The sequence below is a fragment of the Sphaeramia orbicularis genome, chromosome 19, assembly GCF_902148855.1.
Source record: "Sphaeramia orbicularis chromosome 19, fSphaOr1.1, whole genome shotgun sequence".
In the NCBI taxonomy this organism is placed as follows: domain Eukaryota; kingdom Metazoa; phylum Chordata; class Actinopteri; order Kurtiformes; family Apogonidae; genus Sphaeramia; species Sphaeramia orbicularis.
In genome coordinates, this window is record NC_043975.1 from 6,969,191 (window position 1) to 6,994,865 (window position 25,675).

Sequence of the window (25,675 nt, forward strand, 5' to 3'; positions counted from 1 at the left end):
AGGATTAGTGGATCATCAGGTATTAAACAGATCAGTAGATGCTTTTGGTCGCTGGTCGATGTATGGATCTTCATGGGTTAAAAAGTACTGTATCGAAATACAGAAAGTTCTCAAACTGGAGCTTGAACGCGACCCAGTTTCTCTGCTTCTGGGCCTTCCTATAGTGTCCATGTACCTGATGCATATCAGAAAAAACTGGATAACGTTATGACATTCTGTGCTATGAAAAATATTCTACAGATGGATTCAGATAAAGCCCCCTCAGTTGCGCTGGCATATGATATTAATGGAATTCATACCCCTGGACTTACTGACCTGTCTCATGCACCACAAGACCAATGCCTTTGAAAGAATATGGAAACTATTCCTTGACTATTAATGTGAACATATCTACTTTAACGACAAGAGCATTTGTATAAAAATGATTTTCTTTCTATCCAGCCTCCGTTGTATTGTATTGTATACTATATAATGTTGTGTATTGTACCTCTCGTACATGTATGTACACTCGTGTGTGTATATGTATTAGCGCTGTCAAAATTAACGCAGATTAATCCATCATCATGATTAATCTGATTACAAATTTTAGCGCAATTAACTAGGGATGCACCGATACCACTTTTTTCCAGACCGAGTATGAGTACGAGTACTTACATTTGAGTACTTGCCGATACCGAGTGCCGATACGAGTCCTTAATAATCCCATTCCAGTTCTTAGTTCCTTTTGTAAATGTGCTTTATTGTCATTGTCATTAGTCTGACTGGAACAAAGTGCTGCTACTGACATTTAATGTGTTGGAATGAGCGTTTGTCAATTAATCCACCAGGGGGCACCACTCTGAATTAACCATACTGGACAAATACCACGAAGAAGAGTAAAGTTTTTTTAGTGCAAAAAACCCCATTAAATTATGAAAATACTTACTTTTATAAACTATTCAAACAAAAAAAATGTGAATAACCTGAAAAAACTAAAAATTTCTTAAGAAAAATAAGTGCAGTTTTTAACAATATTCTTCCTCAACTTATCATTTCTACATGTGTGTTATGGAACCGAACTACAACGACACTGAATACTTAGTTTCAGGCAGAAAATTGTTAAAATTGTGCTTAATTTTCTTTAGACATTTCAGGTTATTCATAATTGTTCAGATTATTCACATTTTATTGTTACAGGATATTTTATAAATGTAAATATTTTCACAGTTTAATGCTATTTTTTGTAATAAAACAAAGACAAAAATTAGAAGTTGTCATTATTTATAGACATAATGTAATATTTTTTTCACATCAAACCAAGAAGAAAATACATATTCATTATTTTTTGTATGTTATTCTGCTATTATTTGACTGTAGATCATATTGGTCTGTATGTGGAACCTGAACTAAAATGAGTTCGACAGCCTTGACTGTGGAATTTTTGCGCTTAGCCAGTTCATCCCACGGGCCACATTGGAACCTTTGGTGGGCTGCATTTGGTCCCCGGGCCGCATGTTTGAGACCCCTGCTGTAGATAAAAAATGAATGATATTTAATCATGATTAATCAAAATTAATCCACAGCAACCTTGTGATAAATCAGATTAGAAATTTTAATAATTTGACAGCACTAGTATATATATAATTTTATTTACTCTTTTTTTTTTTTTTTTTTTTAACCACTCCCTTATTTTCAAGTGTAATTCCATTGATGGCCACTAGATGGCTCCAATAACTGAGGCTCCAACTGATTCCTTCAAAAAATGCAAACTTCTCTGTAGAAATACTCAGTCAGTATTAGCTGTTCTCTGTCCTTTACTTCTCTTCCCGTCTGTCAGTCACATGTCAACCACACTCGAACCTCAGAGTCGACCTTAACTTAGTGCAGTGTTTCTCAAACTGTGGGACGGGCCCCCCTGGGGGGGCGTGAAGGCTTTCCAGGGGGGTCATGGGATCATTCCTAGGTGTTTTGTTTTTTTTCTTCAGGTTAGAACATGCATCAGGTGTAACTAATGTTTTAGCGCTGGAGCACCCTGGACTCATTTTAGGGATATACAACAAACAAATCTACTGCCATGGTGATCTGTCACTAGACTAGACAAAGAGTTTAGGTTTGGACAACGGACAAGGATTGGACTGGAAAAGAAAAATGTGCAGTGTTTCTGGTTTTGCACAGTTTGTACAGTTTGCACTTTAATGTTCTGAGATGTGCAATGGAAACAGGCTCATTGCAGCAACTGATATTTTTAAAATGTTCATCTTTGTTTCCAAAATTTGTTTGTTGTTCTACAAAAAAATTTACCTTATTGTCATAGTTGTAAGATCATTACACATTTCCTATTTTTAATTGGAAAAATAATGTCTCAGGGAGCAGTTTTGTTGAGGTCATTTATATTGGATCCACATATCCACAGGGGACTGTCCTGGCCCCTCTCCTGTTCACCATCTACACAGCTGACTTCACACACCATACAACAAACTGCCACCTGTAGAAGTTCTCGGATGACTCAGCTGTTGTTGATCTCATCAACAATGGAGACGAAAATGAGTACCGAGAACTGAACCAGAACTTTGTGGCCTGGTGCCAGCGGAACTGCCTCCAGATTAATCCTGGAAAAACAAAGGAGCTGGAGGTGGACTTTCGCCATCACAAGGCCTCCCCTCCCTCTCCGGTGAACATCCAGGGTACAGACATTGAGATAGTGGACTCTTACAAGTACCTGGGTGTTCACCTGAACCATAACCTGGACTGGGCTGCCAACACCCAGGCCCTTTTCAAGAGGGGCCAAAGCAGACTACATCTACTGCGGAGACTGAGGTCCTTCGGAGTGCAGGAAGCTCTTCTGAGGACCTTTTACGACTCTGTAGTAGCATCTGCCATCCTCTACAGTGTGGTCTGCTGGAGCAGCAGCATCACGGCAGCAGAGAGGAAAAGACTGAACAAACTGGTGAAGAAAGCCGGTTCGGTCATAGGCTGCAGTCTCGATCCAGTTGAGGTGGTGGGGGACAGAAGAATGACAGCGAAGCTGTCATCAATCATGGACAATGTCTCCCACCCCCTACATGAGGCTGTAAGAGCCCTAGAAAGCACCATCAGTGACCGGCTTCTTCACCCACGCTGTATGAAGGAGAGATACCGCAGGTCCTTCCTTCCCTCTGCTGTCAGACTTCACAATCAGTCCTGCTCCCAGTAGATCACCACATATATGGTCTACATATGTGGTGTAATAACAACCCTCCCTCTATCCCATCTATGCTGTATATATTCAAATCTGTATATATATGTATATATATGTGTGTGTGTGTGTGTGTGTATATATGTATATATATATATTTTTTGTTATATATATTTATATTCTAATCATTGCACTACATCATACCAAACCATATTTGCACTATCCTTTTTAAACACTTTTTTATTCAAATTTATATGACTGCTCTTACGTGTATGTGTATGTTGTGTGTATGTTTCATGCTGCTGATAACACTGTGAATTTCCCCATTGTGGGATCAATAAAGGAATATCTTATCTTATCTTATCTTATTGTTCAATCAAAAATCAAAGTTATTTTTAATTTGCACAACAAATTATTCAAGGAAAAGCAAAAAGTATTCTTACGATATTGATGTTTCTTTCAATAGAAGTTATAATTGCACCACAGGTACAATGTTGTTGGGGTTGAGGGGGGCTTGGAGATTTTTCGTGCTCCAAAGGGGGGCCCGACAGTAAAAGTTTGAGAACCACTGACTTAGTGCAACAGGCATCTGCATGCCTCTGACATTAATGACTTTAGTTTCCAAATTGGGGTCTGTGTCTGTTTAGCTTAAAAAAATCGTTGTGGTAAAACATTATTTTCTTTGCCAAATGTTATGACAGAAAGAAACCAGAAATCAGCTGAAGGTTTTATTATGAAACAAATACTGTGGCTAAAATAAGACTTCTATGATTCACTAACATCTCAAAGTAACATCAAAACTAAAAAAAAAAAAAAAAAAAAATCAATAATTACATCAAATTCTGTGGAACAGAAAATTGCCAACATCAAATTACTGTTTACAAAAATGAGATACTGATGTAAGATAATTTAGATTTGGACAGAATATTTATCCGGACCTTAACTGAAGTATGTTAGTAATTATTTTTTTTGTAAGTCTGAATGAAGGAGCTGCATTAGAAACACACCTGGCTGTGGTTATTTTCATTAGCGAAGTAATAAGTCTTAAAACAAAGGATGTGTCATGACATTGATGTTTTGTTCTATTTGCGAGGTAAACAACATGAAGTCTGCCGTCCACATGATGTGATATTATCTATGACCCATCCATGACTGATGTGATATAAGATAAAAGTTGAACCTAGTTGAAATTTCAGTTTTAAGCTGGTTCTTTTTGAAGTGATTTTCTTTTCATCCTCTAATTCTTGTAGCCGCTAGTTGTTGTTTTGTAAATTATTGCTTCTTTAATGTGGTTTTTGTGTGGTAATTGGAGGCTTTTGTGTTTGTGCTGCTGTGATTCAGACTTCCAAAACCTTGTTTATTGAAAAAATGGAGTCTGTTTTGTTGTCAGATAGTTCTGCTGTAATTATGGTTAAGACTTTATTCCAACAATGAAAGGATTTTGCCTCAGAAAAGTTTCATATACTTTCATAATATGTTCTGTTAGCATTATATGTCTGTATTTGCTCATGTTAGCTTTAATGTGATCTGTTAGCTAACATGCTAATTGCTATACCACATTATGTGACATAAACACTGCTGTTATCAAACACTATTGTATTTTTTAACATCAGGCAAAACCAAGAAATTACTCCAAGTTTTATATGTTTCCCTGTTAGCATTGTCAGAAATATTAGCCTGAAAAGTTTCACCTAAGGAGGAAGAACTTTGTCTCCAAATTCAAGCTAATGCAGAAATATCTTAAACGTTTTATTATTTCTTTTAAAGGAGTTACTCTGGTCTCATTTGTTTTATTGCGTCCCTCTGATAAGTGGTCTTAGCTAGCATTTAGCGTTAGCTTAGCCATGACCTCTCATACTCCGAACAGCTCAGCCCCTTTTGTCCAAATATGGTCACTTCCAGCTCCTTAAAACCAACATGGTGACGGCCAGAAGTGGCGTGTTAACCCTTTTAAAAGTGACGGTAAAACATCTTGTTTGCCCCCTGGTGGCTATTAGCAGTATTACTCTTTAACCCCTCCCTCTTTATGTAATTCTATGGGACTTTCGCGAAACAACTAAAAATAAACATCCAATACATTTTTCCCAATGATTATTTTGTTCCATTTTAGGTAGATTTCATGTAACTGATCTTTTTTTTTTTTTTGCCATTTTTAATAATATTATTTGATGTGATGAAAAGCAGGTGATTGACAGCTGTAATGATCAATCGTGGACCCAAATGATGATCCATGCCTAAAGTGAAGATACTCGCTCCACATTTTGTCACACAAACAGCACAACAGCTCCAGTAAACATAGTGTTTCAACTTGTTTATTATACGGTATTTTACTTATTTGTTATAGCATTTTTTTTACAATGGGGGGAAACTGTTACTGGGTTAAAACACAGTAATGTTCTGTCAGAGAGCGAACTTTAATTGATTGCCATTCAAACATTTATTTCAGTATAAAGTAGCTCCTTGTTTTGGATAATCCCTTATGGTCCAACTAAAGCAAAAATGAATTTAAAAGTAAACACGTGGGTCATTTAGCAACACTAAGCTGAGGCATGATAGTTAAAATTGCACTTATTTTTCTTAAGAAATTTTAAGTTATTCGGGTTCTTCACATCTTTTTTGTTTGGATAGTTTATAAAAGTGAGTATTTACATAATTTGATGGTTTTTTTTGCACTAAAACAAAGACAAATTTGGAGTTGTCATCATTTATAGGTTATTATGCTCTTATTTTACTAGTCCGGCCAACTTGAGATCAAATCGAGCTGAATGTAACCCCTGACAGAAAATGAGTTTGAGGCCCCTGCAAGGTTATTATCGTTAACAAAAACTAACGAAATGATGAAAACTAGAAGTGAAAAAACATTTTTGTTTACTGAAATAAATAAAAGCTATAATTAAAATAAAAAAACGATAACTAACTGAAACTGTATTGTATGTTTACAAAACTAACTATAACGGATAAAAATTATGGATAAAATTCCCATCGTTTTCATCTTCGTTAACCCTCCGGTATCCAGGTGCGCCTTTTAGGCACACTTTGCACTTCGTGCACTTCGTGTTAAAAAACTTCATATTATTTTTCACACTTTAAATAAGGTTATAATTCAAAAGTTGTTCATTTTTGCATGATCTTTAAAATTCTGGCCACCAACTAAAATGTGCACATTGTAAACAAAAGAAAATTACAAAACTAGCATCTGTCTGCCAAGTGTGCCTAAAACGCACTATTTCTTCCATTTGATATGTATGATTAGGACTGACCTTGATTTCCAAAAATAAAATCAAATTAGAGCAGAAATATAAATCAATATATAATATTTAATAGTTTGATTTACAGGTGTGCATTTTTCGCACACTTGGTGACATACGCTGGTATTTTTGAACATTTGACCTAGCGCCAAAAATAATAATGCAAATTAACCAATGTTGGAGTTAATCATTGACATATGCCAGGATGCAGAAATCAAATAATATGTGATCCAATTTTTATGTAGTATATTAAAAAAAATAAATTTTTTGTGTTTTTTGCATCCAAAAAATAGTTTGTTTATATTACAAACACGGCATTTAAAGGGTTAAAAAATGTGACAGTTATTGAGTATTTGGTATTTTTATTTACAGCTCAAGTTGATGAAATAGAAAAAAAGTGTAAAAGAATTAAAAACAAACTGGATGAAGATTTTTTGGACATTATTCCACAAGTGTGTGAAAAAGGCACACTTGGTGCTTAGTAAGGGCCTTGCTAGACGGGATACCAGAGGGTTAATGTCGGATTGATACAAAAGCAATTTATTTTGCTTTAGCAATTTTAGCTACCGTACGGTACTTCACAGTCTGTCACTTCTCGTCACTTGTCATTTAGAGTCGTCTTCTGGTCCGCACTCTACCTGGAAACATGGAGACTAAAGTTGGGAGAAAACTGCAGAGTCCTGTCTGGGATTTATTTGAATACGACAGCGAAGAAGATAAAAGATATGACAAAACTAAAATTAATACTAAAACTAAGCATTTAGAAAAAAATGAAAACTAATAAAAACCAGCAAACCTTCTCTAAAAACTAATTAAAACTAACTGAATTAGAGAAAAAAAAGTCAAAACTAAATAAAACTAAACTAAAATGAAAAATCCAAAACTATAATAGCCTTGGGCCCCTGGTGTACAGTCTATGAACATGTTGTCACTTTTGGCACCGAAGCGCCTGAGTGGTCCAAACTATCGTCGGCGAATTAAAAAGTGACATCATGGCGACTCCATCCACTTCTTTTACACACTCTGGTGTCTGATGGTCTTTTAGGAACTCCTGTCCTGTGTCCTTTGCATTAATCAATTTCACTTGAGTTAAAAGCATGAATCAATTTTTCCAAATCTTGTTTTTCGTCCATAATCGATTGGGTTCTTTTCTTAATAAGGCCTTTTACAGAAAACCGATTGGACTTCATTACTTTACTGGGTCGCTGTTCTGTCTCATGTTCCAGCTCGTCAAACCTGCACACAGTCTGACTTCCACATGCACAGACATACGATCTCCCCACCTAGCATTGACTTTATTGAGGTAATATAAACGGCACAGGCTCTCCTTGTGTACATCGGGGTGTAAAGGGAGCTGATCGCGGCCAGAACGTAGCTTTATTAAGACCTCTGTTTACACTCTCCTTTATTGAATGTATAAATAAGGCTTCTGGTTCTGGTGCCACTTTTACCGCTCCCTGAATGCTTCTCGTGCTCTTATAACATTGGAGCTAACAAAAGCCACTTACACACTTCACACTGCACTCCCAACGTTACCAAATGTCTCTCCCAAACACGTGGAAAAGAAATGAGCCTGCAGACTATTTCCACTAATATAAAGCCATTTATAAGCGAGAATTAAACCTCATAGCACACCACATTAACAAAATGGTTATTCACTCACGGACTTTGAAGTCGGGGAACCAAATGGTTATGAACCATGTCTTCAAAGTTGATGTTTAGCACGCTACAGAAAAGGCAATGACCATTCCATCTGTGTGTGTGTGTTAGTTTTAGAACTGATGGAAACTCAACATGGACTGATGGTGGACGCGACTACACTTTTACCAGTTGTTATAATATTTGAAGTTTGTTTGTGACGGTTTTTCATGAAAACCGTGCATTTCCAATTGTGTTGAGTGTTTTTTGACAGTAAACTATATAGTTACAATAGGTAGTTATAATATAGGTACAAACGTGCAGCCTTTTTCACAGTTTCAACCCCTTTAATTTCATTGCCCAGTAAAATATGTGTTTTCTTGGTCCAGGCCTCCATAGACGTTATCCTGGACTTTGTATCCACAGCTCTAGGACTCCAGGGTCTGCTCTGTCAGCACAAATTTTTATTTACTAGTTGCAAAATTGTTGGCCCACACTGATGTAAATTTGTTTGCTTATTTTGTTGTTGTTTATTATAGGCTCTTGCATTCACAGCAGCCCTGTTTAATCAAACTATAGTTTGTTTGCTCTGAACGGCCTTTTGACTAAAATAAGACACTATTTTCCTGCTTCTGTGTTACAAAAAGAATGAATGATAACAGAAGATAAGATAAGATATTCCTTTATTGATCCCACAATGGGGAAATTCACAGTGTTGTCAGCAGCAAACATACACATAAACATACACATACACATGAAAACAGTCATATAAATTTGAATAAAAAAGTGTTTAAAAGGAGAGTGCAAATACGGCTTGATATGAATGTAGTGCAAATGGTTATATATATATATATATATATATATATATATATATATATATATATATGTGTGTATATGTATATATATATATATATATATGTATATATATGTATATGTATATATATATATATATATATATGTATATATATGTATATGTATATATATGTATATGTATATATATGTATATATATGTATATGTATATATATGTATATATATGTATATGTATATGTGTGTATACACACGGATTTGAATATATACAGATTTGGACAGGTGCGGTTTTAGATATATAAATATGGTGCCTATAGACAGTGATGCATATAGACAGTGATGGACAACATAAATGAAATGGAAGGAGGGTTGTTATTACACCACATATGTAGACCACATATATGGTGTAATAACAACATACATTTCGTGTTATTGATCATACACGGAAAGTGGGCAAAACAGTTTTTTGAATATGAGAATTATTGTTAGAGATGCAACGGTACTCAGGGAAAATACCGGACTATTTCGTCCATCCTGCACAGGACAGTCTGCGCTTATGGACTGTGGATTTTTGGCTTTGCAACTGATTTTGCGTTTTGCTTTTTATACTGCTTTACAGGCCACTGAGTGTATGTGCCTGTCCAGGCAGGTGAAAACCCTGGATGTTTTGGCAGTAACCCCAGATCTCTTTTTAAAACTAAGCGTATGAGTAAATAAATACATGTCCTCTTCATTCAATGGTGCCGGCAGCTGTACGTCTGTATGGCCTGTGTGTACTGAGTGCGAGTCAAATTTGAGAGGCAGAGAGAGAGAAAGAGGTAGGTAAGGTATGTCCTGGTACTTACGGAGAAACAACCCCCTGTCTCATGAGCTATTACCCCCCCCCAATTTCTTTTGAAATTGGTTACCTCATGTATCAGCAGTCAAGGATAGGAGCCACTTAAACATTCTTTAAAGTGTTTTTTGTTTACTTTTTGTGTGTTTACAATTTATATACACATTTTATATTACTGTATACAAGTAGTCAAGGAATAAGACAGTGTTATATTATTCAGCGTTATGTTGTTCAGTACGGAAAGTGTTATTTTATTCAGTACAATGATAGAATTTGTTCCTACTGTGAAATTCCGTTTTTGCAGACAAGCAAAAAAACAGCTCTCTTTACGAACAAAACACGTACCGAAACCAAGGTATGGACTGTACCGTGGGCTACCTGTAGGTACAGAAAATGTTTGGTTAGGGGTTTATAAAGACACAAAGGTTTGGTTTAACACAGGAAGAGTCCATGCAGATGTGATTGACAAATGACTAATGGGGTATGTATTAATATTAATATTAATATTGATATTAAACCATGATGTCTTCTTCATGTAGCACCTTCAATCACCTCCTGTTTACCTGATTCAGATACAGATGATTATTTCTCAGGGGAAATTCATGTTTCCTTCAGTTCAAGGAAATAAATAAAAATAAAAAGTACATGTTAGTGTTGTGACATCCACGTCTGTGTGGCTTTTAATAGAAAATCAATATTTGGCAGCAGTACATGAAGAACATTTGATAGTGCTTGGTTTGGAGTGCAGAACCTGTACAGTTTTAATACTTTTACTCACGGGTTTCAACACTTTTATCACTTCACGGACTTGACCTTTCCCTGTCAAATCTTCTCCCTATTTTCCCCTTCATAGGTTGTGTTTATACATCCGTGCTTTTTCTCAAAGCTTGTCATGTGTTCCCTTACTCAGCATGCCCACCTCCCCCAGACAGTGTGGTTTTCCAGGACTAATGAGTGTATGATGCTTCTCCTGCTGTTGCCGCTGGTGTGTGTGCTCGTTGTGCGTTTGCGTACATGTGTGCGTGATGCCGTTCCGCCCTTGCCGACGCCTGCTTCTCATCATCAGGCCGAAGCTGGATGAGGACTGCTGAGCTGGTCACCTCTGGCTCGCCGCTATCAGCTGCAGCGGTTGTGTGATGAACTCCAGAGTGTTGGTTTCCTCAGAGGAGAACCAGAACAAAGCTCAGCTGGGGAGCACTGCGCCTGACCCGCGTTATTAATGCCGGATAATAAGCAGACTCAGCAATTTAGCCCAGTGAGTCATGGATCAAGAAGCAGAGGAGATGCAAGGCTTGAAGTCTAAAGTCATGTCTTCTGGTTATAATATTCCACGCAGTGACAGCTGTTTACCCACGAGTGTGTTTCTTTTTTTTTTGGGCTTGAAATCCGACTCAAAATTAAGGAAGAACAAAGTTTGAGGTTCAATACGCTCAATAATTTATGGCAAGACCACACACGCAAGTCCAACTGACATCACGCCCAAACAAAAATCTGTTTCCCTGCTGTTTGGAAACGCTCGATGAAGCACCACTTGAAGAAAAAAAAAAACCCCGAAAAAAACACAAGCAAACATTTGATTTAGGATGTTTGCCCTGAAACAAATGGTGCTAACAACCCCTGCTGTTTTAGTAAGAGACCCAAGCTGCAAAATAGCTTCTCCGCTGCAGGAAGCTGATTACTGTCGGAACCAGTGGCGATTTCTCACAGACTGTAAGGGAAACCCGGCTTCCCCTAAAATTACGAAAATTAAATGGTTAAATATGTTCGGCTGTGTTGACATTTCATTGACTACAAATGTGTTAGAACACGTTCATCTCACAGACGAGTTCGTTCAGAATCAGTTTTATCACAAACCAACAGACTCCATGTTGTTCACTTCTCCTCCATTCCCGTGTCTCTGTTTTCTCATTCCCTCTCTGCTCAGTGCATTTGTCCGTAGACTCTCAGCGTCCATGCACTTCAATGGGACTGAGTGGAACTGTTTTTTTTCATTGCCTCAAAACTGGACGGTAATTGGATAAATGCCACGATGTTGTCCCGCCCCTGGACGCCCGGCGTCTCTGGGGGTGAATGGAGCTGTGGGCGGAGCTCGGCCGGGCTGGACGCCGAGCTTCCACGTGCTGATTGGAGGATCAGTCGAAAGGCTGAATCCCGTTTGATTGACAGCTATTTTCAGATCTACTCCTTCACTGACACAGTTCAGTTTAATACCGTCGCACATTCTGCTGTGAAATCAGAGAGAAACCACTACGAAATGACTTGTTCATTTCTTGCACTGCAAATAAAACACACTCATTGGACTTCCTTGTTTCAATTTAACACAGTGGTTTCCAACCTTTTTTGGCTCGTGACCCCATTTTAACATCACAAATTTCTGGTGACCCCGGACATTCAAAACAGACATTTTTATGCTAAAATTAATTTGTTTCTGATCATGTAATAGTTTGTTATACTATGTTGCAAATAAATGTTAATTTTAGATGATATTTAGTCTATATAATGTATATTGTTAGGGACAGAGGCAGTAAATCCAGGTGTAGATTACTGCATGAAGTGAGAATTTGATTTTCCTTGGTCAGGATATGTACAGTCAGTCCAGCTTGGATTCACAAGGCTGACAATTAATACTGAACAAATTAGAACTCACACTATGAATTATGAAAGAGCTGCAGCATCTGAAACCGACCACAATGAACATTTGACAGATAAACAGTACAACAGTGCTTCAGTTTCAGCTTCAGAGTTTGTCATGTCTTTTGTTGTGATTGTTTCTCTCAACTCACCATATATGTTTTATTAGTAAGTTTTTTTTTTTTTTTTAATCAATTACTAGAAATTTCAGGCGACCCCATTTGAAATTCAGGTGACCCCGCGTGGGGTCCCGACCCCAAGGTTGAAAAACACTGATTTAACATAATTTCAATGTTTTCTAGTTTACTTGGTACGATAAGGTCACTGACCATTTTCTTAAAAAGGAACAGAGGGATGAATTTATGTTTAAATAACTTGACAATGAGCTTCCCCTGTCTGAAAGACGAGCAGCCGCCACTGGTCAGAACTATGTTAGCAAGGTCCTCCAGTGGCTTAGTATTGGATTCCAAGCCCCTCTGTGTGTTCATGGGGTACTTTTTTTTTTTTAAATATTGCAACCTTCATAACGGCTGGAAATGGTAGAATGCTCGGGATAGCGGCCATTATTGTGCCGCTGGGTCTCTTCCTGGCATGCGAGGAAGGTCCATATTGGATTTGGGGATGTATATGCTCTTAAAATGACTGCGCTCCAAGAAGTGTGGTCGTGTAGTGGCTCAGTTAACACCCTGTCACAACACAGAGAGAGGAGATAAAAGCCGACTGGGAACAATGCCCCAAAGCTAAGTCTAATCCCTGCACTGCATCCTGGTCACTATCCCGGTGTTAGTAGTTATCGCTGCAGCACAACAAGCCGCTCAAAAGTCTCCATTCTTGAAAAACTGTCAGGGATTTGTGCAGCGGTTGCTTGGGGGGTATAGTGGGTGGTTATGGATATTGTGTGTTTCTGTAAAACACAGATACGTACCGTATAATCTCATTGTTTCTGATCCAAAAACACATTTCTATATATGTGTATGTTAACTGTTTATGCTCTAAAACCATAAATCATAACATGTAAATTGTTCCCATTTTTTGCAAGAGGCTTTAAATTACTGGGATCTTCATGCACTGGGTAGATATACTGTTGGCTTGTAAATTACAGTAGTAAATATAAGATACCTAAAATTTTTTTGATTAGGAAACAGCAGGTTTATGAGCCACATTCATCATCGCCACAAGCATTACTGGTTGGAAAGACGTCAAGCGATGCATAAATACAGACGTAGATCTAAATTTACTGTGCTAATTGTGTCTGGACATGAATTAAAATGAGAGAGTTTATGATTTAAGACTGTTTAATCCCACAGTTTTTCCTGGCATGCCATTTTGGGCACCACTGAAACCACATTAAATGGTTGTTGGATGTGTTTAGGACTTTGGTTTGAAGCTTTTTGGGTGTTTATTTATGATGTCCAGCCTTTCCATTTTGTCCTGATATGGTAGCAATAACTTATTAAATGGTATGATTTAATTTTTTATTGAAAAATATGCAGTTTTTCTGCTCGAAGACCCACCTGTGTGCTCATGTCTTGCACAAATTGAGGGAAAACACTGTTAAAGTCTTAAATTTTGTCAAAATGAGTTAAATAACATTACATTTTCTTGGAGGAGGACGCCTTAAGCTCCCAGAAACCTTGGGAAAACCTTGAATTAAGTGTTCTAAAATGAACAAATGATTATACGTTTGGGTTTATTGATCATACACTGAAAGAAGGCCAAACAGTTCTTTGAATATGATCATTATTATACATCTAGCAATGCAGAGAACATATTTAGTTTGACTACTATCTCAGTGTATAACTATCAGCTTAACCCGTAAAGACCCAGTGGTACTTTTGTGGCAGTTTCCAAATTAATTTTACTCTATTTAATCTTTCGTGAGTGATTCATCACCATTCATTAAAATATTATAGACCTTGTAATTTGCATTTTTCACTGTAAATCATGCATTTTTCTGTATTTAATTTAGATGTTCATGAAAACTCGGAGTAAATTCAAAGGTTATTATATAAAACAGAGAAAACTGAAGAAGAAGTGACTTTTTCAGCAAAGATATCAATAACTGAACGTAAAAACAAGCATGTCCATCTACTGTCATTTCATGGGTTTTACTGGTGAATCACTGTTGTAGAAGATGACGGTGTTACCACATTCAAATGGGTCATATCTGATGACCATTAATCCCACAGATTTTCTTGGCATGGCATTTTGGGCACCACTGAAACCACATTAAATGGTTGTTGGATGTGCTTAGGACTTTGGTTTGAAGCTTTTTGGGTGTTTATTTATGATGTCCAGCCTTTCCATTTTGTCCAGATATGGTAGCAATAACTTATTAAGTTGAAAAATATGCGTTTTTTCTGCTCGAAGACCCACCTGTGTGCTCATGTCTTGCACAAATTGAGGGAAAACACTGTTAAAGTCTTAAATTTTGTCAAAATGAGTTAAATAACATTACATTTTCTTGGAGGAGGACACCTTAAGCTCCCAGAAACCTTGGGAAAACCTTGAATTAAGTGTTCTAAAATGAACAAATGATTATACATTTGGGTTTATTGATCATACACTGAAAGAAGGCCAAACAGTTCTTTGAATATGATCATTATTATACATCTAGCAATGCTGAGAACATATTTTGACTACTATCTCAATGCATAACTATCAGCTTAACCCATAAAGACCCAGTGCTACTTTTTTGGCAGTTTCCAAATAAATTATTCTCTTTTTAATCTTTCGTGAGTGATTCATCACCATTTATTATAATATTATTCCCTGTATTTTGCATTTTTCACTGTAAATCATGCATTTTCCTATATTTAATTTAGATGTTGATGTAAACTCAGAGTAAATTCAAGGGTTATTGTATCGAAAAAGTGAGTTTTTCAGCAAAATATATCAATAACTAAATGTAAAAACAAGCATCTCCATCCACTGTCATTGATTAAACATCATGGGTTTTACTGGTGAATCAATGTTGTAGAAGACGACAGTGTTTCCATGGTAACTACGGAGCCTCTGAGCGTCCAAATGGGTCATATCTGATGACCATGAAAAGATGACAAACTGTATTTTACGCCAATTATTTATTTGATGAATGGATCAACAGGTAAACATTTTAGATCAGTAGATGCTTTTGATCTCTGGTCGACATATGGGTCTTTATGGGTCAACAGAATTTTTAAAAATACTGATATGTTAAGGTACAGAAAGTGTTTGGTTAGGGGTTTGTAAAGACACAAGAGTTTTGATTAACCCTTTATCGGGCAAGTGGCTATTTTTGGTAATTTCCACATAGATTACAAGACAGTAACAGCAACAATCTCAGGTCCAATGTGGTCTCCAGGGTCTGTAAGGTCCACCTCTGCATGAACAGTGAGTGGACCTGCTTTGTTCGGTACCATGAAGTAATGGTACTAATGTAAGGAATGATGTTCAAAGGGATCATGTGGATGTGGACAGGGGTCTGGATCAGCACTTATGTTGCTCTAATGTTCTAAAATACATGTTTCTATCACCTTACATGTGTTTTTCTTGTATCCTTATATATACTTCTTGGATTTTCAATTTTTTTTTGCCACTTATGGGTAAGGAACCAAATATGGTAACTTCATTGACCTTGATTTTCTACATAACAAAAAAAAAAAAAAAAAAAAAAAAAATTCTCAGAAGGATCAAAGTCTTATTAGGTCCATCAATAACACACGAAGGTTGAAAATTTGAATTTCAGAGTATTTCTATGAGTGAACTATAAAGGGTTAACCACAGAATCCATAAAGATTTGATTTACAAATGACTCATAGGGTAGGTATTAATATTTATATCAAACCATGATGTCTTCTTCGCCCAGCACCCTCAATCACTAACTGTGTACCTGATTCAGATACAGATGATTAGTTCTGAGGGGAAACTGATGCATCCTTCAGTTCAAGGAAAGAAATTAAAATAAAAAGTAAATGTAATCCGTGTATTATTTACTGAATCTGAGTCTAATGTGATGGGGATGAAGGATCTTCTATAATGTTTAGTACTGCATGTTAACCCTTTCATGCATAGTGGTCACTACAGTGGACAGCTGTTCAAAGGTGTTGTTCTCTTGTATATTTATGGATTTTGTTGGTTTATCTTCATATCAGCCAACACAGTGGACACTTATGCATCATCCCATACACTGTAATTCACACCATTACGGTACATTTGCTGTTCTAGATAAACCTGATCTGCAGAAACATGTTTGAGTGCAAAAAAAATTCTAATTGTTATTAGACTGTAACTAGAAGCACTCGGAGAGCGCAGACCTCCGCCAAGGCTGATCAGTGCCCCCCCCCATGGGCCCCCCCACCCCCGGTCACCACCAAAATTTAATCCTTTCTTCCTTATCCCATTTCCAACAAACCCTGAAAATTTCATCCAAATCTGTCCATAACTTTTTGAGTTATGTTGCACACTAACGGACAGACAAACAAACAAACAAACAAACAAACAAACAAACAAACAAACAAACAAACAAACAAACAGACAGACAGACAAACCCTGGCAAAAACATAACCTCCTTGGCGGAGGTAATTAACCTTTTTTTTTTTTTTTTTTTTTAACAAAAAGGTTGGTTTTTTTTGGCAAATTATCTCCATGCAGGTATGTTAAAATGTGAGAAAACATCAGATTAGCAGTATTAATGTTTTTATTTCATAGTTTTTATGCAGTATACCAGTAAATACATGTTTCTTTGCTTCTAAAATTAAATGCATGGTGTCCAGCTGAGTGGATATTTTTGTAACGCCATGAAAAATAGGTTCATAAAAAAATTCAGTCACATTGTTTGTTTGTTTTTTCATGCCTAAAGAGGAATTAAAAACACCAAGGAAAAAAAAAATCTTGATTAAGCTTCTCATAATTAATGCATGAAAGGGTTAATGTATTTGGTCTTCAACTGCTGCTGCTTGTCTGATTGGTCAAAATGTGTTGAAGACAATGATGTGGATTGTCCTAAAAGTCTTCCATCTGATTCTGCTTTCATCCTTCCACCACAGTCCCCATTGAGTCCAGCGTCCCTCCAAACACCAAACCAGCCTTCTGTACCAGTTTGTTGAGTTGTTTTGTACTTCTCTTGTTTTTTTTTGTTGGTTTTGTTTTTGCCTCCCCAGCAGATTGGATCATACAGCAACAAACCTGCCACCACTGGCTGGAAAAATATACAGTAAAATATACAGTATCTTAGTGCAGATGTCAAAAGATCTGAAGCTCTTTAAGAAAAATAGCTGAGTCTTTCCTTTCGATGAAGTACACCTGTTTTCCACAACCAGTCCAGATGCACACCAGGATATTTATATATACAGGGTGTCCCATAAGTCTCCATACATAGGAGACATAATACATATGGTTCTAACATGTATTTCTTTATATTTCTTCTTTATAGTTCTTCAGCAGTGGAGGACACACATTGAAATGTGTTCCCGACAAAATGGCAGTCATATAGAGCATATTATATAAATAAAAATGGTTTATGTCAAGAAACATTTATTTTTCCTATGTATGGAGCCTTATGGGACACCCTGTATATATATGTACTAGTGCTGTTAAACGATTAAAATGTTTAATCGGATTAATCACAGGGTTGCTGTGGATTAATCTCTTTCAATCATGATTAAATATCATTCATTTTTAATCTATGTTAATCACGTTTCATCTTGCTTGGGCAAACAGACTCAAGAAAGAACGGAATATATATGCACTTAACAGGTTCATTAAACACCTTCACAGTTTCAACTAAACAACTTCAAAACAGCTGTTCCGTCTTGTTTATTTTTTGTCCTCATATTTCCATCCAGAGTGCTGTTTAGTGTCTTCCATCTCTATGGTTTGTTCTGCTGCCAGTCAATACCAGATCAACTTCCCATTTGTGCGTGTGTCACGCTAACTCTACTTTGACAAACTGCCTGAAGTGCATTGCCAAAGACGTTCAGAGTCATTGTGCGCTGCAGATGGGTTAATTGCGTAAAATTTTTTTAGTCAGATTAATCATGATGATGGATTAATCTGCGTTAATGTGTTAATTTTGACAGCCCCTAATATATACATGTTGACCGGGTTGGTTTTTATGCACTTTTTTATATATATATACAGGATGGGAAAGCAAAATTTGCAATGAACATTTAGTTGTTTTTTCTCAGCAGGCACTACGTCAATTGTTTTGAAACCAAACATATATTGATGTCATAATCATACCTAACACTATTATCCATACCTTTTCAGAAACTTTTGCCCATATGAGTAATCAGGAAAGCAAACGTCAAAGAGTGTGTGATTTGCTGAATGCACTCGTCACACCAAAGGAGATTTCAAAAATAGTTGGAGTGTCCATAAAGACTGTTTATAATGGAAAGAAGAGAATGACTATGAGCAAAACTATTACCAGAAAGTCTGGAAGATACTATTAAAGAAGAATGGGAGAAGTTGTCACCCGAATATTTGAGGAACACTTGCGCAAGTTTCAGGAAGCGTGTGAAGGCAGTTATTGAGAAAGAAGGAGGACACATAGAATAAAAACATTTTCTATTATGTACATTTTCTTGTGGCAAATAAATTCTCATGACTTTCAATAAACTAATTGGTCATACACTGTCTTTCAATCCCTGCCTCAAAATATTGTAAATTTTGCTTCCCCACCCTGTATGTATGTATGTATGTATGTATGCATATATATATATATATATATATATATATATATATATATATATATATATATAGTATAGATAGATAGATAGATAGATAGATGTACATGGACATTTTTCCAGAACTATGTGTTTTTTCTAGTATCTTTTATCTGATTCCCTGAACGACAGCACAAAAGTTCTAATGTGTATATGTATGCAGCACAAATGGCAAATACAATTTTTTAAATCTTTTTTTTTTTTTTTTTTTACCGTCTATCATAGAACATCATATCTGTGGTGCTAGTTTTGTGCATTTTCATGACCAAGGAGTCCAGCTCTGCTTTACTGATGTTGTATAAAAGGTGGCAAACACATGTTCTGGATAGCAACAGCGTTTGGAAGATGGTGTTTTGTCAGTGTACAATTAATAGCTATGAAAAAACCAAACATTCAAAGAGTTTTACTTGCCTTCCATGGGACACTAAAGCTTTGGAAATATAAATACCAGGCTTTTGTTTCCAGTGTGTATAACGCAGCAGCTGTACTGCCAGGTTGTGTTATGATGCCGTTAATGAGCGCCAGACTCACGCCCTAAACCGTGGGGCGGATTTCATTATCAGTGATGTTCACAGATAATCAGTTTACAAGTGTCCCCCATTGTTTATGTCCAGAAAGACGGACAGGATCTGGTTTAAAGGTGCCGTGAAGTTTGGAGAAAATGGGGGAAGACTTTGAAGTTGTGTGTTTATTCTCCTGTGGCGTTTATATTCTTTCACAGGGAACCTTTTGAGCTCGACTGATGAGCGAAGACCAACGGCGAAGCAGAAACACTACGGGACTACAGTACCTCTGCAGCTGGTCGGACACGAATGGAAACCCATCAGTCGACTCAAATACCAGGTGAAGATCACTGTTTAGTAGAGTGCGTGTACCAGTCGGCCACAACATTCTGACCAGTGACAGGTAAAGTGGTGTTAATGTTGACTGTCACTCCAATGGGACCAGTCAGTGGGTGGACATATTAGGCAGAAAGTGGATATTTAGGCCGAGAAATTGATGTTAGAAACAACAAAATGGGCAAAACTAAGGATCTGAGCAACTTTGAGAAATTGTGATGGTCAGAGCATCTCCAGATCTTGTTCATTCCCATTGTAAAGTGTTTAGTATCTACTGAAAGCTTCTAAAAAACTACCAGATCTCAACTAATCCAGCATCAATGGGAGTAGAACATTATCACCACCTGTCTAATATTGAGTAGGACCTGCTTTTTCCGTAAAAAAAACAACTAGACTCCACCAGACCTCTGAAGGTGTGCTGTGGTACCTGGACCAAGACGTTAGCAGCAGATCCCTGAAGTCCTGGAAGTAGAGAGGTGGACTTCCATGGATCGGATTTATTTGTCCAAAACCTCCCACAGATGATTAACCCTTTGATGTATGAATTATGAGAACCTTAGTGAAGATTTTTTTTCCTGAGTGTTACTATTATTTAGGCATGAAAAAAACAATGTGATTGAATTTTTTTATATGCACCTATTTTTTATTGAGTTACAAACATGTCCACTCAGCTGGACACCATGCATTTAAATTTTGAAGCAAACCAATATCAGAAAGTGATGAAACTATGAAATAAAAACATTTTTAATCCATCTAATCTGATGTTTTCTCCCATTTTAGCATACTCTAGCAATGCTTATTTCTCACTACATGGACATAATATGCAAAAAAACACCTTTTTGTGTAAGAAAACTGTTAATTACAGTCTAATAACTAACAATTGATTTACACTAAAGTATGTTAGTGCAGATTAGGTTTATCAAGAACAGCAAAGTTACAGTAATTGTATGAATTGCAGTGTATTAGATGATATATAAGCATCCACTGTGTTGGCTGATATGGAACTAAAACAACAAAACCCATGAATATAGAAGTGAACAGCTGTAGAATAGCTGTCCACTGTACTAACCACTATGCATGAAAGGGTTAATTGTCCTGAGATTGGCGACGTCCTTTTTTAGTCCATTTTTGGTCGGTACAAACCACTGCAGACCAGGAGCACCCAACTAGACCTGCAGTTGTGGAGATGGAGATGCTCTGACCCAGTCTTTACTGTTACAATATCAGTTTTTTATAGGGATGTCATGAAAATATTGGCATAAAAGTGTAATATCGGTGAATATCGTTATGGTTGTTTTGCCTATCATTAAAACTGATAAAATAATGCCTTGATTTCACCGGCATTTACCGACGCGTAAATGAAGCATTGTTTGTAGCTGAAAGAAATGTGCAGTTTTCAAAATAGTACAGTAGAGTTGCCACACTGTAATAGACTCATGGAGGGAGGGAGAGAAAATAAATAAGTATGGTATTTTTTCCACAACTTAAGTTGAAGTATGTATTCTTTGCACAGACAGTGTTTACATTTTGAAAGCCTTGTTGCATTTGAGAATGCATCCAATGGGGCATCACAATAAAATTAGGCATGATGTGTTAATTCCATGACAGGAGATATGTGATGTTACCTAAAATTAGTTTAATATCCCACATATATCGGCAGCGGTATCGGTAGATATCGGAATTGGAAATAAAGTGTTGGACAATATCGGCATATCGGTTTTTGGCAAAAAAGCCAATATCGGACATCCCTAGTTTTTTATGTTGCTCATTTTGGAGCTTCTACACATCAGCATTGGGGGCTAAATGTTCACTTGCTGCCTATTATTAGATGCCATTGGAATGCAATAATCAATATTATTATCATTTGTCCTCTCAGTGGTCACAATGTTTAATGAACACAGTTTTTAGGCTCGTTTTGGCCAAAAATGAAAACATGAAACTGAAAATGTCCTCCTTTGCCTCTATGACTTCACATTTGTGGTCCTAAGGCTTTAACTTAAGCATTTGTCTGTCATATAAAACACTTTTTTTTTTGTGTACAATATACATATTACAGCCTCTATTGCTGCTATTTGGTAGATTGATTGTTGAGTCTTATTGAGCCCATGAAAAATCAATTATTTGATCAAATCGTAATCGTGTGATTTAAGTATTTGAAGTAAACCAAACATAACACTCCCAAAACAACTCACCCACCCCACAATGATAAAACAGTCATGTCCTAAAGTTCTGTATATCTACAGCTCTGGAAAAAAAATAAGAGGCAAAATTATCACTTTCTCTGATTTTACCATTTATAGGTAGGCCTACGTCAGGGGTGTCCAAATCTAATCCTCGAGGGCCAGTATCCTGCATTTTTAGATATTTCCCTCTTCCAGCACACCTGGTTCAATTAATGATCAGCTCATCATCAAGCTCTGCAGAAGCCTGATAACCATGTAATGGCTTCCAGGTGTGCTGGAAGAGGGAAATATCTAAAACATGTTGGATAGCGGCCCTCGAGGACTGGAGTTGGACACCCCAGGCCTATGTGTTTGAGTAAAATGAACATGTTTGTTTTATTCTCCAAACTATCGACAACATTTCTCCCAAATTACGAATAAAAATATTGTTATTTAGAGCATATATTTGCAGAACATAACACATGGTCAAAATCACAAAAGGATGCGGGTGTTTTCAGACCTCAAATCATGCAAAGAAAACCAGTTCATATTCGTTTCATATTCATATTCAACAACACAATACTAATGTTGTAACCTGGGAAAAGTTCAGACATCATTATTTGGTGGAATAACCCTGATTTTCAATGACAGCTTTCATTGCTGTTGGACGACTTTAAGCAGCTCCTGGCATAGAAATCCAAGAAGCTCAGACATGTTCCATGGCTTGTGACCATCCATGTTCCTCCAGAAGTTTTCAAAGTGGGTCCAGGTCTGGAGATTGGGCTGGCCATGACAGGGTCTTCATCTGGTGGTCCGTCATCCACACCTTTATGGACTTAGCTGAGGCCAGGAGCATTGTCCTGATAGAAGAACCAGTCCTCAGAGTTTAGGAACATTAAAGTCCAGTAGTTGTCAATAGTTATTTTTAGATTCCAATTATTTTTTTGGTACTAATGGTACTGTTTTTACCTATTCTAAGAAGATAGTGATGGAAACAATTAGGAAATAGTTGAAGAGATGAAAAAGGAAATCAGACAATATGTAGATCGGCTAAAATTTACTTAGGGGGTCAAATGAGTGGCCATTTTTGTCAAAAAAACAAGTTGTAAGAAATGCATAGAACTGTGTTGAAATAATGCTAATATGTTTGTGCACACACTACTGATATTATTTGACAGTGGAAGCTCTATTTTCAGAAACATTGGATTTTGAATAGCACGTGTATGTGAAAACTTTTGCTGGTGGACGGACGTGACATTACCCATGATGCTCTGGTCAGTACCAGTACTTTATTACCTTCGCCAAGGAGGTTATGTTTTTGCCAGGGTTTGTTTGTTTGTTTGTCTGTCTGTCTGTTTGTTTGTCTGTCCGTTAGTGTGCAACATAACTCAAAAAGTTATGGACAGATTTGGATGAAATAAGATAAGATAAGATAAGAAATCCTTTATTTGTCCCACAATGGGGAAATTCCAGTGTTGCAACACTCATTATAGGACAGTGCAGAAAAAGTTCACACAGAAGGTTTTAAAAAATAAATAAAGATGTGCATGCATTAAAAAAATATGTACAATATGGATACAAATAAGTGTCCGTTTTGTGTATTGCAAATGGGATTATTGCACCAGGTTAAAAGTGTTCATTGTAGAGTCTAACAGCAGCAGGAAGGAAAGATCTGCGAAACCTCTCTTTCACACAGCGAGGGTGGATCAGTCTGTCACTGAAGCTGCTCTCCAGAGCTGACAGAGTCTCCTGCAGGGGGTGGGACTCATGGTCCAGCATTGACCTGAGTTTGGCCAGGACCCTCCTGTCCCCCACCTCCCGAACCGAGTCCAGAGAACAGCCCAGGACTGAGCTGGATTTCCTGATGATCTTGTCCAGCTTCTTCCTCTCCCTCTCCGTGATGCTGCTGCTCCAGCAGACCACACCGTACAGTACCGCTGATGCCACCACAGAGTTTTTCAGTTTTTCAGGGTTTGTTGGAAATGGGATAAGGAAGAAATGATTCAATTTTGGTGGTGATCGGGGGTGGGGGGGCCCACGGGGGGGGCGCAGACCAGAAAATTTCATCCAAATCTGTCCATAACTTTTTGAGTTATGTTGCACACTAACGGACAGACAAACAGACAGACAAACCCTGGCAAAAACATAACCTCCTTGGCGTGGGGGGGCCCACGGGGGGGGCCACTGATCAGCCTTGGCGGAGGTCTGCGCTCTCCGAGTGCTTTTCTAGTTAGGAATAAACTTATATACTTACTATTACTAATTCTCCTCTTATTCATAAATGTTAGTATTGTGGATCTAAAACAATAACAGCTGACACAAAAACACTAAATGTGTCAGTGGACGGATGTGACATGGTTGTTACAGATCCCATCAAACTGATGCTCAACAGCCATGTCACTGTTTCCACAAATGATCCCTGTGCAAAAACTAGGATCAGAATTATTTATTGTATAGTTTAGCATCAGACTAAAGAGTAAATAACAATATAGAATTGTTATTTCTTCATAAAAATGCTTATTATTAGAAAACTGTTGATTTAAAAAAGTGACGTGTGACATTCTTCATGTATGTATTGGTGTAACATAAGCAGGATGGATCAGCACCATACTCCAGATTGAACCTGTAAAAATAAAACGTGATATGTAGGATAGAATCTGGGAAGAAAAACTGGGGAATCTAAAAGAATAGAATATTTGTTTTTCACGTAAATTCAGTTCAAATATAACTTGGCCATTTGTGACATGAAAATATAGCATTAATTGTGATGAAATTGGACATTTTTGAGCTGAAAACATAGTTCATATGACCATCAACATGTTGCAACAGAACTGAAATCCTGTAAATTTGCATCACTTGCATTTACCAACACAAAGTTCCTTCGGGGATTCACTTATATTGATTTCTAATGCACAGACATATATAAGACCTCTAAACAAATTTTAGCCGAGATGAGAATAATAATGGAGAAGTTGAACCAACAGTTGTTTGGGATGCTCTGAAAGCGGTTGTTTGGGGAAAGCTCATAACTAAAACAGCATCCTTAAAAAAAGCGAGATTAGCAACGTACAAGATATATATTGAAATGTTAAAGGAATTAGAGCAGCAGCACCAAATTATGAAGGAACAGAGAGAGTACCGACAAATTCTGGATATTAAAACCAACATTAACCCTTTCATGCATAGTGGTCAGTACAGTGGATAGCTGTTCCAAAGCTGTTCTCCTGTATATTTATGGGTTTTGATGTTTAAGTTGCCAACACAGTGGACACTTGTACATGATCCCATACATTGTCACCTATTGGACAGTCATGGGAAGTGCATTTATTTATTTATTTTTTTACTCAAAACCAAGATGGCTGACAGGAAGTCAGAAATGCCGAACATCCCAGGAATATCTGGTAAATCTTTTTTTATATAAGGACACCCCTGAAGGTAGAAAAAATATGCTAGCATCAAGTAACATGTAAGGATTAATAGCAGTGTTAAAAATTCCAGATATTTATATTATATTGGAAGAAATTTACAATTAATCATGTCCACTAAATTGGACACCATGCATCACTGGCTGTATTTCAATTGCAAATTATACCATTACTGTAACTTTACTGTTTTGGCTAAACTTGTTCTGCTTCAACATGTTTTAGTGCGAA

General features: G+C 37.1%; 1 protein-coding gene across 1 annotated transcript in view; it reads left to right on the forward strand.

Annotated features, from left to right (window-relative positions):
- Nucleotides 1-25,675, forward strand: part of adam12a (ADAM metallopeptidase domain 12a) — a 505,639-nt gene that overhangs the window by 119,069 nt on the left and 360,895 nt on the right. The window contains exon 2 of the mRNA XM_030122462.1: nt 19,743-19,864. Within this exon, the coding sequence (XP_029978322.1) occupies nt 19,743-19,864 (122 nt within the window). The remainder of the gene's footprint in view (nt 1-19,742; nt 19,865-25,675) is intronic.